Below are 18,587 nucleotides of genomic sequence, written 5' to 3' on the forward strand. Positions count from 1 at the left end.
TCGTTCTTGAGGTAGAACTGAAAAGTCCATCACCCTCTCTGGAGAACAATAACTCAGCCACCGTGAAATCATCAAACTCGTGCCTCAACAACCCAACCACCGTGTAATCATACGAACCCCATCAGAATAGAACCAGAAAGCTATGAGTTTCCATTGGAAATTTCATAAAGCCCCCAAACCTCTTCAGTTCTACAAACCCCAATAACCCCAACCACCATGAAATCCAACACCCTCTACCTGAAACCCCCACCCCCTAAATGAAAACCATCACCCCATAAATTAACTCGACCCCTAGATCAAAAAGATGAAGAAAAGGAGTGGTGAGAGTCTTAGAATGTCCCTTTCTTCTCGTTTTTCTTGTTCAAGCAGAGCCACCACCACCTTTCTCTCTAAAGTCACTAACTTTATTAATAAATCTCCCACATTTCTTCTCAGATTTGAGTCTCGGTGGAGTTTGGGGCCGATGAAGAGGGGTTCCATGGCTGATGAGATGGGTGGGGGAGGATAAATCTTGGTTTTCATATTTGGGTAAAATCTGGGTTCAAATCTGGTTGAAAGATGATGATAGGTGGGTCAGGGACTAAATTGAAATTTTTAAGTTTCCAAAAAAAAAAATTCAATATTTAAATCAATGTGGAAAGTCCACAAGGGCACGTAACGTGCCAAATCACCTAGGACGTTACCGTTCACTGACGGGATCCAACCAAGGGACTAACGTGTTTGATGTTTTGCAACTCCAGGGACCACGAGCGACACGTAACGTGCCAAATCACCTAGGACGTTACCGTTCACTGACGGGATCCAACCAAGGGACTAACGTGTTTGATGTTTTGCAACTCCAGGGACCACGAGCGACATTTCAATAGAATAGAGACTAAATTGGCCGACGCATGTAACTTTAGGGACGAAAGTGACCCTTCACCCTTTTGCAAATACTCAAAGATAGGTGTTTACACTTGACTTTGACAAGTGTTGACCTGTTCGAGAAATTGTGGTTGCTCCTCCCAACAAAATTAAATGCTTTTATATTTTCATTGAACTCATTTTTATCTCATTTTTTTTTCTTTTATTGGATAGTAAATTTAGAGTGGTTCCAAACAAAAAAAGATAAATATAAATTCAAATATTTTTATATTTGTAAGGGTCAATTTTTTTAAAAGCTAATGTACTAAATCCATAGAAAATGATTTTTTTCTAATAGGGGCGAATGATATTTTATACTTGTAGTATAAATTTTAAAATTATCTAATTTTAAAATCTATTTTAATATTTATCAAATCTATATATTCATTTTAAAATTTTAATAAAAATTTTATTGTAGAATTATAGTTAAAATATATACTTTTACATTACATTTTTTGGTACATCAATTTTTTTTGGTACATCTAATAAATATTTTTTCATTACACTGCCCGGCCTAAAATACCATTTTAAAGTCAAATTTAAGAAATATAATAGAAAGTTAAAAACAGCTGTTGTATGCTAAGCTTTTTTTTAGTACTATAGTAATAAATATCTCTATACGGATACATGATACTCCCTCTGTTCTTATATATAAGTCACAAATAACTAATTCTCTTAGATTAAGAAAAGTAGTTAAGAGTAATAAATTTGTAAAGAAAATGATTTACTTTCCTAGATTACCCTTATTTACTTTCCTATAATTTTCTCTTTCCAAGTTAATAATTCTAAAGTTTATCATCTCTTTCATATTAAATATGAGGGTGAACTTGGAAAAAAAATTATTTAATGCTTCCTAGATATTAGAAAGTGACTTATATTTTGTAACAAAATTTTTTCAAAAAAAGTGACTTATAATACGGAACGGAGGGAGTACATCATTACTTTTGGTGCCCACTAGGGTGGGCAACTTTCTTTTTGGTCCACCGGTGGACCATGATCTATCACCATTAAATTTTAGCATCTAGGAATATTCTTTAATTGGATGGTCAGGATTTAATAGAAGACAAAAGGGTAAAAATGTAAGTGTAACACTTCTTCCCCACCCTTTCCCCTCCTTGCTGAAGCTGAATCACGTCCCTGAGCCACTACTTTTTTGTTATGAGGTTAACTACTTTCATGAATCACCACGTTCATCATAATTTTTTGAAGAAAGTAGCAAATCACCACTTCCAGAATCAAGAAACTGTTACAAGATCCTTAATTTTATTTTTTTTAAAGTTCAATATATATTGATGAATGAAAAGGTCAGAGACCTGTACAATAGGAACCAAAAGACAACACATGAGAAAACAAGATGAAGATTCTAAAAAACAAACAATAGGAACAGGCTCCTAAAGATACAATACGAGTACTAACAGTGGCTTTCATAGCCTACAAAGCAAGGAAATAGCTAATAAAAATCAAGGGGAAGAGCCACAAAATGGCTAACATAAAAGATCCTTAATTTTTGTCCTCCAAATCCCTAACTAGAACCACCACAGCCTTCATCTTCTCCGTCGCTTCTCCCTCACGAGAAATTGGTCCTTGCCACAAAAACCACAAAAGCTCCAACCTAAACTCAAATCCATCTCCATCGCACCCTTCTTTGCGTAACCAAGCCCCAGACTCACTAAGACTGAAACACAGACGATGGAGAAGATGAAGAAGCGAGACCAGATACACTACCACTCACATCCAGATTTCTCCACCACTGCTCCTCGTCGTTGAGAACCGGATCGGAGCCGTACAACCACCGTCGGACCAGATCTGGCACTCTCCCCTTCGATTCACACCAGATCTGCAACTCTTCACTTCGACCCACTCCTCTGCAACGTTAAGCTTTGGTTAGGGGAAACAAGGAGAAATAAAAATTAAAAAACAAAAAGAGAGAAGGAAAAGGAGAAATTCACCTTGATGTTTTCTTCTTGGTAGTGCTACTGCTGCTGATGGTGCCTGTGCTGCTGGAGATGGTTGAAGTGAGAGGAGGAGAGAGTGGGAGGGAGAAGAAGGAGAAGGGGAAAAGTCTAAAATATCCCGAATGCAAAGTCTGAAATGTCCCTGGTCCACCGGTGGACCAAAAAGAAAGTTCCCCACCCTAGTGGGCACCATTACTTTTTCTGGTACATAGATACATCATTACTTTATATTTAAACTTTTTTAACATGGCTCGTTTCAAAAATAATAAACAAAAAAAACAAAACAGAAACAGAGCTGGGTAGTTACTAGTTACAAAGCTTCCACCCTCTTCACTCTTCATTTCATCTTCACCACTTTCTACTCTTCCTCTTTCCCTGTCTGTTAATGTTGATGTTGGTGTGTCTCTCTCTCTGACACTGTCACAAGAAAGAGAGAGAGAAAACAAACACTACTCAAGCAGCGTCATTTGCTTGTTCAACGCTCCACAACACTCAACAACAACAACAACAACATATTTAATACTAAAAAAGTTCAGTTAATGATTCTCACGTCCCACATTCTCTCAACACAACTTTCCCTTCAATCCAACTCCAACTCCAAAACCCATTCTTCAAATTGCCAAATCAAGCTTTCTTAAATCACAAAAATCATATATTTGTAGTGCTTTTGGTTTTTTATATTCTAAGTAAAGGCCTTTTTCATTGCCACCAATGACCCAGGTCCTTCATTTTGCTTCTTCTTCACCAACAACCTCTTCCTCTCCCTCTCCCTTCTCTTCTTCCCACGCCATTTTTGCAATTCTTGTCACCCTTTTCAGGAAATCATTTGTTGCTGCTTTCAAGAGTGGCAGGAAACACCTCTGTGCTATGGACATAGGGTCCCCTACTAACGTGCGCCATGTTACTCATGTCACATTTGATAGGTTCAATGGCTTCTTGGGTTTGCCTGTTGAGTTTGAACCTGATGTGCCCAGAAGGCCTCCCAGTGCTAGGTACGCTGCTTCTTCACCTTCCATGTGCCATTGTTTGGGTTGAATTGTAGTTACATTACTAAGGGCGCGTTTGAGTAAATAGTTTAATTAAGCGCTTATCACATAAACGTTTATTCATAGGCTAATTTGAGAAGCTTATTGAAAGAAGCTTAAAATAGGTTATAGATAGGTATAAACGCTTATCCATAAGCTAATCTGAGTAAGTTATGAAAATCTATAGGCAGGTCATAGGCTGTCTCAAACACTTGCATAAGCGCTTATGGTATAAGATAAGCTCAAATAAATACTTCCAAACAGGGCCTAAATGCATGTTTCATTTTGAGAGAAAAATAGATTATTTCTTTTTAAAGCTCCCTATGTTTTTTATTATAAGCTGTTTTTTTTAAGTATGCTAAGCACAAAACATAAGCTTATTTTCTTTAGATGCCGCCTTCAATTTTTGATTTAGTTATTTTCACTAATTTTATATGTAATTTTTGCTTTAATTTGGTTTTTTGTTCCCTTGTTTGATTTTCACATGTAGTGCAACTGTTTTTGGAGTTTCAACAGAATCCATGCAGTTATCTTATGACTCAAGAGGGAACAGTGTGCCAACAATTCTGCTGCTAATGCAAAGGCATCTGTATGCTCAAGGAGGACTGCAGGTTGGTTGGTTTGCATTAAAGAAGAAAGAAAGATAGTTCTTCTTTATATAAGTCACAACACTATGGGGACTTGTTCTTCTTACAAATGACCAATTTAATGGTCATGCTTAAGTAAAAAGTTCAATTTGCACATGCAGGTGGAGGGGATTTTCAGAATTAATCCAGACAATAGTCAAGAAGAAAATGTCAGGGATCAATTGAACATGGGATTAATCCCAGAAGGTATTGATGTACATTGTTTGGCAGGACTAATTAAGGTATGACTTTGCAACATGATTGCCTCTGTTTCCTCTGTTCCTGTATTATGCTTGTTTAGGGGATTGATCTGAATGATCATGTAAAAAGAAGTCTCTTTAATGATATGATACTGGTGAATAGTTTTGCTTGCAGATTTTGATTTCTAAAACTTTTTTTCCAAAAAGGGCAACTGTTATCTTTTCCAAAAAAAGTTATAGGTCTAACAAATACTTATCATTTTCAAACAGTTATCTGTCAAGCCTAATAAATGAGACGAATACACATCATTTTCAAAGTGTATTGGACTGAAAGTGCGACATTGCATATCCAGTTTGTTATAAATAACGGATAATGGATTAAATGAATCATACTAGCCATGCAATATTTGAGCTGTTAAACTGGGCTTCTGAAATATCCTCTGGTTATTGAGAGTTTATTATCACTCATTCACTCCTATATTTTTATTTTGACTCTTATCTAACTATCTTTTTCCGAATTTCCCTAAAATATCCTTTATTAAATAGTAAGTCAGACAAGTGTTCTCTTGCCACTCCTATACTTGTCCAAATTTCTAATTAGCCATTGCAACAATTTGTAAAATGCTACAAATCACTTACTACTATTTGATCTGAAAAGTACATTACTTGTGTTTTGCATCTGTAAGTTTTATGATCCTGTTGGAAACAGATCTTATGATCCTATTGTTCTACTATTTATTTATCAAAAACTTGCATCTTTAAAATGATTCAGTTAAAACAATTCTATCTTTTCTTTTTTCATTGCGCTTACTAGACAGCTCAGACAGAACCTGATAGTTGTATTCCCTTTTCACTTTCCCTGTATCATATGCTGGTCAAATGCATCCATATTTACCTCTGCTGCTGTCTTAACCCTCCAGCTTATTTACTCCCAGCCTAAAACTCATGTCTTCAGGAAGGAAAATGATTATGAAACGAAATTTCATTTCAGTTACCACCCGAATCTGATTGCTCAATACCACACTATTTGGACCCTACCATTGAATGGTAATCAGTACCCACGTTACTATTCGTCAAGTCTATGTTAATATTCGTCCTGTTCATGCAGCCATTTCTTCGCTCCATATAGCACTTCTCCTTGAGTAAATACTCATATTTCCAATCCAACATCTTAGTTCAAGTGCTGCTGTTCATGAACCTACAGCACTACTTAGCTGGAAATGTCTCCTCTTTTCGTATAGTTTTGTCCAAGCATGTAACCATCAGAACCCATTCCCATTTCATTACACTAGTAGCAAACCGTCATATTCATGAAGGGATGCAGCAAGGTAAATGCTAGGAGAAACTATTTCTATGGCTTCTACTTACATTTTCTTATTTGTTTGTGATTTTGTTTTGGCAAGAAGGGGAGGTTTTATGTATTGTATACACTATATGATAATTTAGTTTGACATTCTTGTACTTTTCAAGGCTTGGTTTAGGGAGCTTCCTACAGGAATTCTGGATTCATTATCGCCAGAGCAGGTAATGCAATGCGAAACTGAGGAAGAATGTGTTGAGCTAGCAAGGAATCTACCTCACACTGAAGCTGCACTCTTGGACTGGGCCATCAATCTGATGGCTGATGTTGTCCAACAGGAACATGTTAATAAGATGAATGCGCGTAACATTGCCATGGTTTTTGCACCAAATATGACTCAGGTGTGTTCCAATAACTCAATTCTCAAGTTATTGCAGGGAAGAGAATGTGCTATTTTATCTTTGTACTTTATTAAATTGCATATGAACATCTTGTAAATGTAATTGAAGTTGTGATGAACCAATTGGTAAATGGCACATGAATGATTATAAGTTATATTTCTAACACGCCCCATCACGCAAGAGCCTTCTTGGGCTTGAACCCTGAACAATGTACAGGTCCACCTACCACGTGCTGAAATTCAACTTTTTATTAGAGTAATGAGGGAACCTAGGACCGAACTATAAACCACTTGGTCATAGAGGCTATGATACCATGTCATGAACCAATTATCCCAAAAGCTTAAGCTTTAGGGCAAAGGACACATGGATGGTTATTCTATATTATATTCCTAACATAAGTTTTCTTCTATATGAAAGTATTTTCTGCACTTTTGGATCATGGTTCTTTTGACTATTCTTTTTACCTTTAGCATGTTTGGGTAGCTTGTTTTTCCTCAATCAAATTTGGCACCCATAAATTGCTCACAGAAGCTCATCTTGAGAATAGATTTTAACTTTATAATCAATTGTAGAAAGATTTCCAAGCATGTACTAAGTTCATGAGAGTTTTTGGTCTTTCTGGTTGCAGATGGCAGACCCTTTCACTGCATTGATGTATGCAGTTCAAGTGATGAATTTCTTGAAGTCACTTATATTAAGGACACTGCAGGAAAGAAAGGATTCTGTGGTAGAATCTCATCCTAAATTATATCCAGGACCATCTGATGAGAATGGTAACCGTACACTTTTGGAGTCTTGCCAGCAAGATACTATGGCAGAAAATGAAGAGGCTGAAGAAACAGTCGTATCCGAGAAAACTGTCGTAGAATGTTCCCCTGAACCACTCCAAAATAACACCTCAACTGGAGGAGAATCTGACAGTTTGGTAAGCTCTTCTGAGAATACAATTTGCAATGAGGACTTGTATTGCGAGTTTCCACCCAAAGGAAACATGGGAAAGGGTAAGCCTGCACAATCTAGTAGCTCAAATGCTAGAAAAGGGACCAAAAAGACCCGAGGCAAGCAACCTGTGGTTGATCAAACAGTGCCAGCTGAGAAAAGGGGAATGAGGAGTGCGAGCAACACAGATTCAAGATATGAAAGAGTTGAAGCCTGGCGGTGAAAGAAGCACTGAAGTGTAAATGGATTATTTGACATCATCATGGCCTTGTAAGTTTGTGAAGTGATTCCTGTATGTTCTCTTCATTTTCTGGGTTTTAATTAAATTATATGCTTTCAAGAATATCACTATGATCATACCAACATTGTAATGAAATTTCATTTCCTCAGTGTTCACTTATGTTCATAATTATTCCTTAACAATAAACTCATTCATTATTGCACTTCTGAATTTCTGATCCTTACTAATTTGGTTTCCTGCCAGTGTATAAATTTGCATAATCTTACATAGCAAATATGGTAGTATGATATGCTACATGCTTAAGTGGATTTATTTTCATGGGCCATGATAGTGAAAATAAAACCTGACAAACTTTCATTAAGGAAATTTGTAGGATTGATTTGGAAGGCGTCAGGTCCTCAAAGAGAGGGGGAAATCTAAATACTCCTGTCTTATGTACTCTTTCTATCTAAACAATAGCATATATTCCATGAATAACTAGTTTTCTAATTTAGAATAGAAGAAAACTGACTGCTTGTGAGAGAAGAAACACTGGATTTTCGGTAGTCCAGGAGATCAGGAAATTTGCTCGGGAGAGACCACGCCATGACATTTTTATGGTGGTGGGAAATATCATGAGGAAGAAGAACCACTGAACTATGAAACTTCAAAGTCAAGGAAATCTCTGCATGCTACTTTCTCACCAAAACGTGTCTACGGGTTAAAGTGTGTAATGTGTTCCAACTGATATATTTGGCTTTTCGATTAGACATGTACCAGTACAACTATCCATTGTCACAATTTGTGGGAATGGTTTTACTGATAAGGAAAACTGCTACAATGATAAATGTTCCTTGAGAAGAAATGTTGGCCATGTGATTTCAGCAGCAATGTTAGCCATGACTCTATATTCGGCTTCAGTGCTAGAGCGAGAGACCGTGGGTTGTTTCTTGTCATACATTATATTTCCACCCATGACTACATCGTGGATGTTTTCACTAAACCCATGTTGAAAGCAACTCTCAGTTACTTCCCAGGACAAACTTGCAGAAAATTAAGAGCAGCAAAATCAAATAAATTAGTGCTCAAACTAATTACAAAATTACAAATATTTGTGGTCAGCAAATCAAATAAGTGGAGGCTCGACCAATGCCACAATTATAACAACCATAAATTGTTTACCAAATATAGGATTTTACCGTTGCTTTGTATTTATGTTTGCATCTATTATTTATGGTGCTGCTGCACCTCAATGTAATAGCACAAGAAAATCAAAAGCAACCAAAACAAAAAAGGTGTCCAATTGTTCATGTTCAAACCATCAGAATTATCTGTACCTTTCCCTTCTCTGTCTTTTCTTCTTTCTCAAGACAGTTTTTCCAACTTAGCAAAGTTGTTCATTGAAAACAAGCATATTCATACCCAATATAATGGATAAACAAACACACTGAGATGTATGCAATATTACTATGTTAGGATAAGGCAGTGGAAGTGAGAACAGACCATTTTCCTAGAAAGGAGGGACTATATATAAAGGATTGAACCAAATATTCCTCCAGAAATGGTAATCACAAACGCTAGTGGTAGAACTAAATAGGCACGTGTTATAACTTTTTGGTTTGTGGGAGTTCTACACTTCTACTCTCTAGCCTTATCCTACTGCAGAAAATAGTATGGTATTTTAGTGTTTGATAACTAGTACCCATTTACATTAGTGATGGCGATTCCTAATTTAATTTGCATGAGCAGTGCTATATATACTTGAGTAAGAAATAAACAAAACGAACCCATCAGTCCACTACCAATTGCCTGAAAAACAAAGCACATAGGAGATTGCAGAATGAATAGTAGATTCATCTCAGGAGTTGTTTAGCTTATCACAAGATCCTCTGCACCTCTCTGCTGCATAACCCTTGATTTTTAGATTAAATGGTTACATATTTTTAGCCATTGACTCCACATCGATTCATAAATGATTAAAGAGATAATAGTAGATACATAATATTTTTTTCACGGACACTAAATTGTTTTCTGCCACGTTAGATAATACAATTTAAATAAAATAAGTACATAATAGTTTGCCTATGTAGTATAAAATTATTGGATGTTTAAAATTTCATTATATTGACAGTGCATATCCATTAAATTCATGATTAAATTAGTTTAAACTTTTATACACTTATTATTTATCTGTGGTAGGCAGCAGAGGATCTGAATTCAACCTATACCAAGAAATTAAAATAAAATGATTCCATTTTTTTTTCTAAAGTATCTTCCACCATATAGTGAGAAACTAATCTCATAGACTTCTCAAACACCAAAATGAGATCCTTTCCAACTTTGCTTTTTTTCATACAAGTGGATTCCAAGATTGAACTCAAGACCAAAATGTTTATGACACCCGAGTCTACTCCACTCATACCAATACACTTTGTTAGTAAATAATTCCATTTTCAAGTGAACCATTAAATTTTTCTGTAAGAATGTTAGTTAAAAAGTGGGTGTAATTCTCAATAAGCTTATATTGATTACAATATGGTCCATCTAAACCCTTTCATCTCATGGATGGATATCTTGTGTTTTATTGTGAGAAAGATACCATATGAACCAAGATTTTGTTGTCTTATGAATTATGATCGTGAAATACCAAGTGTCCGTGCACAAGAATGCCACGTTGCCCGCAATATTCAATGATACAGAGCATTTGTGAAGCTAACAAGTGGTAGTGGTTGATTGAGTTTGAGAGTTGATTTTAATGTCACCCTAATAAATATTCATGTCATTCGCATATCATTCTCTTTCTCGCTTTCAATGTGCGGAATGTATAATTTGTATTCCTCATAAGTTTGATGTGTAATTGATCCTCGCACATATAAGGACGGCAAAATTGAGTGACGAGAAAATGTATAGATGCGACATTAAAGTTAATTCCTTTGCATGTAGCTGTATGTATTTGCACTCTTTGCCCTAAACATCAATGCACTCTGGACACCACCATGATCATTGCTCAATTTTTCCCAAGAAAGCTGTGGTCCTGTCCCTCATTTCCTTCCCCTTAAGGAGATGTTTTGATTGGATAGCATATGATCATGGTTGTGCCATTTTGTATCATCTTGTGTGGTTATGTACAATCCTACAAGGTTAAAATCATTGGTTTGTTCAATACAATTTGTGTGTTAACACCCAAGATTAGATCTGTGTTTTGGAAAAATACCAAGTCATCAAGTCATTTTCATGACTGTGTAATAATGGTAACTTTCTGGTTGGAAGCCCCTTTTGATATGGATGAGGGTACGGGATACCAACACAACTTTAAGAATCCAACCCGAAAACTCTATACATAGTATTGTAAATTAAGATGGGTAGCTTCATCTATGCCTTCTTAATTGATGTGTTAGGACAATAACACATGTAAAGATTAACAGTTTAACACATCACGATGAATAAGAGGATAGAGGCCCGAATGTACCTCTTTAATCCAAACCAAGTTCTGAAACAAAATCTTAAAAAAATAAATCTGCATACCACTCCTACAAACAAATGAAAGTTCAATAAAGTCAAAATTACAAGCAAACAAAGGACAATCCTGACTAAAGCATAAACATATGTCGCCAATAATATTTGAAATAAGCATTTTAGTGATTTATGAGAGGGTAACACAACCATCTAAGTTAGAGAGAAGATGGTAAAGTTTTTCTTAAGATAAGAGGTTTAATACATTTACACCGACTCTCACTTCCATTTCATTTCCATATAGTTTATATCCTTTTTTTCTTATCACATCATTCATTATATCTCTTACATTATTGTCATATATTCCTATATCTTTCTAGATGTGATGTGAGTGAATTTGAATTATGAGTAATTTTTATTGTTAAGATAAATCTCACCATTATTGACTACTAGCAAGTTGCTAAAGACTTTTATAGCCCCCAAATTCTTGCAAGCATAACCACACATTTCTTATTCCACACCATCAGAAAAAAATATATATACACCAAAAATCAGAGCCTCCTACCTACTATATATATAGTAGCTTCTTCCTCTTGATTTTTTCAGCTCATGTTAAATCCGTGCCTCCTTATACCCTTTGTCTTTCTAGCTCAACCACCAAAAAGCACCAAGCTGTAGACTACTTGTTATCTAGCAAGCAGAGCCATGACAACCTGTGAGAGCCTGCAACACATGTTTGAATCCCTCTCATGGAACCAAATAGAACCTGTGAAATCCATAGAGAGATCCTCCTCATATACTGAAATATTTGATGAACTCCATTCAAAATTCAACCAGAATGAAGACTCTGGAGCTTCTGATACCAGCCAAATTCCATATTCTTCATCCTCTTTTTCAAACACTCCAATAACAAACCACACCAACAGGCACAAAACTAGTGACAGCTTTTCATCATTGAGTTCTGAAAGCTTGCAGCTTTGCACAGAGGGTCTTGGTTCTGAGAGCTCAGATGATGTTGTTGAGGACTTGAAGAGTGGAATGAGTGAGCATTGGAGAATTGACATGGAGAAAGAGGGTGTGAAGAAGAAGCATTTATCTTCTTATGGTGGGGAATGCAGGAGGTCAAGAGAGTACCCTCCTCCAATTTCATGCCTAGGGAGGACTGGGAAGCCTTGTGTTGTCTACAGGTCCTACAGGAGTAATGGGAGGTTTGTGCTTGAAGAAATAAGGATACCCACAAAGGAGTTCTTACATGCTAGTAGAGAGGATGGAAGGCTCAAGTTGCATTTTGTTCAGCCTGATGATGATGAATTTCTAGAAGAAGATGATGGTGATTTAGAAAGTACTATAAATGATGAAGAAGAAAGCATTGGAAAAGAAAATGATATTTGTGTAACACATCATGTAAATGAAGAAAAAATAGAATGATGCCTAAGTGACTAGTCATTCACTTGATGAAAGACAGAAAACTAGAATATTCAAGATGTCGGACTTAGAAGGCGCGGATCAAAAATGTAATTGTAGATTGGAGAGTTTGATAAGCTTTGTTCGAGTGTGGTCTAGTCCAGAATGTGTTGGCTATCAGACTTATCGGACCTGATGTTATGTACCATTGTTGTCCCTCACACTATTTGATGTGGAGTTCTTTTTGTTTCAACATAATTTCTTCCCATTGGATTTGCAAAATAAGATTAAGAAAATTGAAATGTGACATGCTTTTCTTCTCTATTCTATATGGCACATCTAATTTTTATCTGTTCAAGTGTTCAGTATGAAGTTTTTGTTTTTTGTCTTCCAATACGGGTGGACTAATTAAAGAGAAAAGAACACTATCAATCCTGTCCCATGCAATTTGAAGGCCTATCTTATTCTCTTTCATGTTATGTTTTAAGGGAAGAGCACGTGAGGTGAGTCATTGGAGAAGTTCACAGGAGATCTATGACAAGTGAGAACAGGATGGAAAGAGACACCAGACCAGACATTATTATTACTAATGAGCTTACAAGTACAATAATTATGATACAGATACCATTAATTCCACTTAAGTTCGTACGGTCTTGTGTTTGAATGCTGCATTTTTAAAAAGTTAGAAAAGCTAATCTAATCATAATGATGTAGATATTTTCGGCTCCAACATAATTGTTATCTCTCGTGACTTGTGAGAACATTATATATTAGAACAAAAATAAGAAGTCCTATTGTCCTACTGCTACCAATCAACCTGTAATTATGAGCCATACGTCTTCAATTTTCCACCGCGTAGCTTGTGATTTCTCTATCAAACTTCATTTCATATATCATTTGTTTTTAATACATAGAATATTTCAAAGTTCAGAACAAAGGCTATACCAGTGAAGTCGTTATTACGTGTCTGGTCTTCCTTTTACTTCTCAAAAGTATACACGTTAAGAGGCTATCTCAAGTTTGATATATTCACACCCACTTTTTTTTTCATCTCATTCTCACCTATTTTTTCGTTATATATATCTCTTTTATTTTCATCACATCACTCATTTCTCTCTCTTATATATATATATATATATATATATATATATATATATATATATATATATATATATATATATATGCATTCTCAATCTCAATACTGTTTCTACATATGTGATGTCTACAATAGAAGCTGCTAATAACTTTTTCTTTTAAACGAGTGAATCACACAAACTTCCTTTTTTGGCTTTTTCAACTTTCATTCCATTATAACATTGTAAAATGGTGAACTATGATTGATGTTTCAGTAAGAAACTTATATAAATAAATTATATCAATCAGAATGCATCATTATTTATGCCATCTAGTTTAATATTAATATGATGTGTTAAAAGTTTCATATCCATAACTAAAAATATGATAAGCTAACAGCAATATTCAAAAATCCTCCCAAAGGAACGCAATGTTCTGAAGTGATTCAAATGAATCATTTATGTTTTGTGTGTACAACAAAATATCAAATCAATTTGCTGATTGATCTTTAATCCCCACATATATTTATTAAATTACAATGTGACATTTTGAACTTCCTTTTGTTCTTGCCTTCTTGGTGAGTGAGACTGATAAATCCTCTGGAAAGTTGTGAAGGCTTAAAACGCCCCAGGCATGGTTATACAACAATTACAGAGTAAAAAACTGTTTATCTATCACTGGACAGGATTTTTGCCATCTAATGTCAAAAGCACCTTATATAGATCAGGACGCCGGTCGCGGAACACCCCCCAACTATGCCTCATGGATTTGATCTTGTCCAAATCAAATTGAGCAATAAGAACAGCTTCCTCGTTATCATCAGCAATTGAAACAATTTCCCCAGTAGGTCCTGTTTGTTGAAAGAAAAGACACAAAAAAAGGAACATAGGAGTTATGCTGCAGCTGATGTTAAAATGTGTTAAGAAATGAAGAAAAAAATCGATTAATACAGCGAGAAAAGATTGGTCGAAGGTTTGATTTGTGGAAAAAGTATATAGTCTTTTACATGAAGGTCTTTTGATGTGTTTCAGTGCCAAAGAAAGTCAAATTACCTGCTATGAAGGAGTTTCCATAAAATTTTATCTCACTTTTTCCATGCTCAGTCTCAATTATCTCCTTTCCTATCCTATTAGAAGCCACAAGAGGTACCTGCAATTTACAAAATTGATTGTTTTATACATACTTCAGCAGGGTGTATCAGGGATTTTTCTATGCAAAAACTAGTGCGGAAAAAGTTCAAGTCAATACTGCGAGCAGTTGAGCACAGCATAAGTACACAGATAGAGAAAGGATATGCACATCATAGACCAGTAATATAGATGAAAATATATGTCGGTTAGAAAATAGTGTACCAAAACCTACCAAATTGGCCCCAGCATGCCCTTGCATTACTCGTTTCCAATGGTCACGAGAGTCAATGTTTTCATCTTGAGGTTCAGACCCAATAGCAGTTGGATAAAATAAAATCTCAGCACCTTGAAGCACCATAGCTCGGGCTGCCTCAGGAAACCACTGATCCCAGCATATAGCTGACATGAAAGTTAATTAAAATTAAAAAAAAATTATTCACAGCTTCAGTCTTCCCTTCCTTCAGCTCAGTTTACTAACTGGCAGAAAGATGAGTAATGCAGCTTCTAAATGCTTTTGGTTGCTATAATAAAGCCTAAGTCAAAACGCAGAATTTTCTTTAGTCAACGTTCTTTCTATCTTAGAAATCTTGATACAATCACTTTAAATATTCGTTTGAGATATACTCTGTAGAGATAGGCCAAAATAATAGATGTAAGTAAACAGTCATAGTATTAGCAAGTTCTTACCAACTCCAATTTTTGCAAACTTAGTTTGGAAAACCTGTTCAGCAAAAGCATCAATGTTACACAACATCCACCATTCATAAAAAAGAACCACAAAACAAATGTCATTTCACTCAAGGCTATCCTAACCCTCACCTTAAATCCAGTATCACCCGGATTAAAATAGAACTTTTCCTCGTAACCTGTAGGGGAGATAATTTGATAGTTATGATGCCACATACTAAATGACAATAAGGACCTGAATATTGCATACCTGGTCCATCTGGAATATGTGATTTTCTATAAATTCCAAGATCAGTTCCATCAGCATCAATTATGGCTATTGAATTATAATGCGCATTGTTTGCCTCCTCGAAGAAGCTAACAGGTATGACCACGCCTAACTCTTTCGCAAGTTTCTGCATCCTGCATTATGGACATTGAAAGAAGAATAAGGTTCACTACAAACTGAATGATACATACAAAAGTCTAATAGTCAATATTTGTTCTTCTGTCCCTTAGATAGCACCATAATAGGGAAAACACTGACTGAGAAGCAGATAGAAGAAGCCATTGTTTAGTTCTTTACCTCATAATTGTAGGATGGCCATTATATGGCTTAGCTCTGTGAAAGAAATCCTCTCTCTGTGCCTGGCAGAAGTAATGACCTTCAAAGAGTTCCTGAAATTAGCCATGCATCATGAAGATGATCCAAATACATAACCCGTTAGAGTTTTCCTCCAAAAGTAACAAGTCCAGTAAAATTGATATCTCTACACTGAGATGGTACAAGTATTTGTGTTTTTAACATAGAAAGATCAAAGTCATGAACATCCCTTTTGTCATTCAGTAGTTTTAAAATTCCAGCAAAAGCATCTTATCAATGTCCAAGAGGATAGTTAAGAATCTTCAGCATTTTTAAGAAATCAATATTAGTGTAAGCAAATAATTCACAATACATAAAGAAATAATGCTGAAGCATAAAAGCAATTTACTAAAATCCAATCCAATTTCCATTTCGCAGAAACATATGGCAGAAGAACAATTCTGCTTCCTTTTTAAGTTTGAACACATTTTCTTACTATATTCATCTACCATATCAGATAGTTTGACTCAAGACAAAATCCTTGACCTTGACCATAACCTGCTATGATTTGTTGTAATTTCATGGTGAAAATTAGTTATATGAAATAAATACCATCATATAAAAACTATTTTAGAATCGACTTCATCACTGCTAACAAAGTGGATCAATGTTTCAAAACCAAAACCATAATATTTGCATTGTTATAATGGAGCTTTGCTCCTTCTCATTTTAATAACATAGTTGAAGGGGTGAACGAATGAAAACCATGGTGGGGGGTTGTGATTTTTGGAAGAATGTGAACTTTCTTTGGAAGAACCAGGATACACCACAATCAAGTAGCTCAAGATTTAGATACCTTTGTCATATAAATATTAAGTTTTCGATTTATCAAGAACAACATTAAAAAAGCGTTGAGGGTTATTGAGTAGAAGAATAAATAAGTAAGAACACAATCATGGTTTTGAGACCCAAGGAATGAAAAATATATACAGAATTGTCTTTTGATGCATACAAATTCTACTTGGACCTTGATCTTAAACTTCCATAACAATGAAGCAAATTAACTTGTCAGGCATTAGATGCTCTATAATCGATACCTAAAATAAGTAGAAAGCCCACTCAGAGGCATCCCAGGTTTTAATATGCGCACCTGAATAAGAACAATATTTGCGCCCTTGCTATGAGCAGCTCTAACTAGCCTGCATAAGACGAGCCAAAAGTATCACATAACATGCAAATACATGATATTTCCACTACTGATTGATCTAAAAATTCTCTCTTATTTACTTAAACAAGAATCAGGATAGAAAAGATGAAGCTCAAAGTTTCAGTCAGAACCACAAACTGAACTAACATTTTACATCTAAATGGAAAAACAAAAAATCTACCAAGAAACACAAAATAAAGCTCCTCTCCTGCACCAATAACAGGAGCAGAGTGCTAGCCTAGCAACAAGAATTGTGTTGAGCATTCGAGAACATTGCAGGAAAGAAACATTAATCGCTTCATCCGAAGTGAGTTCAAAGAATATGACAACAATCTAGCATTGGTAATTTAAGAAAATTCAAACAGGAACCAGTAGTTGGGAATTGGAATTCAGAACAAGTGATCAGGCCCAAGAAAAATTAAGATAAAGCTGCGCAAACATGACAATTATTTCCCAAGCTGCAAATGTAGATTTAGGTCCGAAGAGCTTATTTGAACTTATCTTATAGCATAAGTGCTTATGCAAGTGTTTGGGAAAGCTTATGTAAATAGCTTTCAACCTACCTATAAGCTGTTTAGAGCTCATTTTCATTAGGTTTTTAGATCAGCGTATGTTTATCTATAACTTATTTTCAGCTTAATCCAATAAATTTCTCAAATTAGCTCATGAATAAGCGCTTATGGCCCACCAGCACTTAATTAAGTTGTTTACCCCAAATGTACCCTTAAGCACTATCAAGATTGCCTTGTGTAATTCCATTCTAATAAGCAATGCTTCTTATGAATGTGATCATACTCAATCATGCAAAAGCTAAAAATGAAATATTTTAACCTGGGAAGCTCACTAACTTGCAGACCCTAGTAACCAAGTTCATGAATCATGATTTAGAGCATGATGTGGAGTTGCAAGGGCAAAAGTACCAAATGAATTCAATTTCAAACATGGGTTTTGATTATAAGAAGGAAAAGGTGATGCTTCTAAGCTAGGTGATCCAACATGATACGTTTGTTCTGCAATTGAGTTCATGTGCTAAAACAGAGCAAAATTCATACCTCTCGGCGGTGGCAACATTGGTGGAGACATCGTCGGTGCAAGAAAACTGCAGAGCAGAGACGATGACTTCTCTCCCCTTCTTCTCCATGCGGTGCGGTGCAGCAGAAGAGCAAGGAAGGAATCACTTTTGGTTTGAAGAGGAGATAGCTCTGTATAAATGTTATTCGCTATTGCACAGAATCTCAAACCCCTAAAAAATTCTCATTCAAATATCATCATGGTCATGGGTTGCTTTTATTTTTCCTTTATAAAGTTTAATCTCTCTTTAAATTTATTTATTTTTTGGTGAATTGCATCTAAATATTTACTATATTGACATGATTAAAAAATTATCAATTTTATTTGTGGGGTTGTCTAAATGATCCATGATAAAGTTTGAGTTAAATAACTCATTATCTAATCACATTAGAGATAAATGAGTTGGAAATAAATTAATAAATAAAATATA

General features: G+C 35.4%; 3 protein-coding genes and 1 long non-coding RNA gene across 6 annotated transcripts; 2 read left to right on the forward strand and 2 right to left on the reverse strand.

Moving 5' to 3' along the window:
• Window positions 1–2,245: 2,245 nt before the first annotated feature.
• LOC130748185 (uncharacterized) lies at window positions 2,246–2,994 on the reverse strand. Its single transcript, XR_009022620.1, has 2 exons — window positions 2,853–2,994; window positions 2,246–2,768 (listed from the first exon to the last, which is right to left on the reverse strand). It is a non-coding gene; the product is annotated as an uncharacterized LOC130748185 (long non-coding RNA).
• LOC130748182 (rho GTPase-activating protein 5-like) lies at window positions 2,929–7,776 on the forward strand. 3 transcript variants are annotated; one of them, XM_057601347.1, is made up of 6 exons: window positions 2,929–3,062; window positions 3,782–3,850; window positions 4,374–4,494; window positions 4,632–4,751; window positions 6,180–6,410; window positions 7,039–7,776. In XM_057601347.1, the coding sequence occupies exons 1-6, from the start codon at window positions 2,995–2,997 to the stop codon at window positions 7,570–7,572; spliced, it is 1,143 nt and encodes a 380-aa protein (XP_057457330.1). In that variant the 5' UTR covers window positions 2,929–2,994; the 3' UTR covers window positions 7,573–7,776. The 3 variants fall into 3 exon arrangements, with proteins under 3 accessions (XP_057457330.1, XP_057457331.1, XP_057457329.1); XM_057601348.1 differs by having other exon boundaries at window positions 2,935–3,062; window positions 4,400–4,494; XM_057601346.1 differs by lacking the exon at window positions 2,929–3,062 and having other exon boundaries at window positions 3,294–3,850.
• A 3,844-nt stretch (window positions 7,777–11,620) lies between these two features.
• LOC130748184 (protein FANTASTIC FOUR 3-like) lies at window positions 11,621–12,738 on the forward strand. The gene has a single exon (XM_057601349.1). It carries the CDS (start codon window positions 11,728–11,730, stop codon window positions 12,448–12,450), a length of 723 nt encoding a protein of 240 aa, XP_057457332.1. The 5' UTR covers window positions 11,621–11,727; the 3' UTR covers window positions 12,451–12,738.
• A 1,166-nt stretch (window positions 12,739–13,904) lies between these two features.
• On the reverse strand, window positions 13,905–18,343 carry LOC130749133 (N-carbamoylputrescine amidase). Its single transcript, XM_057602428.1, has 9 exons — window positions 18,139–18,343; window positions 17,030–17,078; window positions 15,883–15,974; window positions 15,568–15,719; window positions 15,450–15,496; window positions 15,318–15,351; window positions 14,863–15,029; window positions 14,553–14,649; window positions 13,905–14,350 (listed from the first exon to the last, which is right to left on the reverse strand). The coding sequence occupies exons 1-9, from the start codon at window positions 18,225–18,227 to the stop codon at window positions 14,175–14,177; spliced, it is 903 nt and encodes a 300-aa protein (XP_057458411.1). The 5' UTR covers window positions 18,228–18,343; the 3' UTR covers window positions 13,905–14,174.
• Window positions 18,344–18,587: the final 244 nt, after the last annotated feature.

Source organism: Lotus japonicus, chromosome 3 (assembly GCF_012489685.1).
Source record: "Lotus japonicus ecotype B-129 chromosome 3, LjGifu_v1.2".
NCBI classification, from domain to species: Eukaryota; Viridiplantae; Streptophyta; class Magnoliopsida; order Fabales; family Fabaceae; genus Lotus; species Lotus japonicus.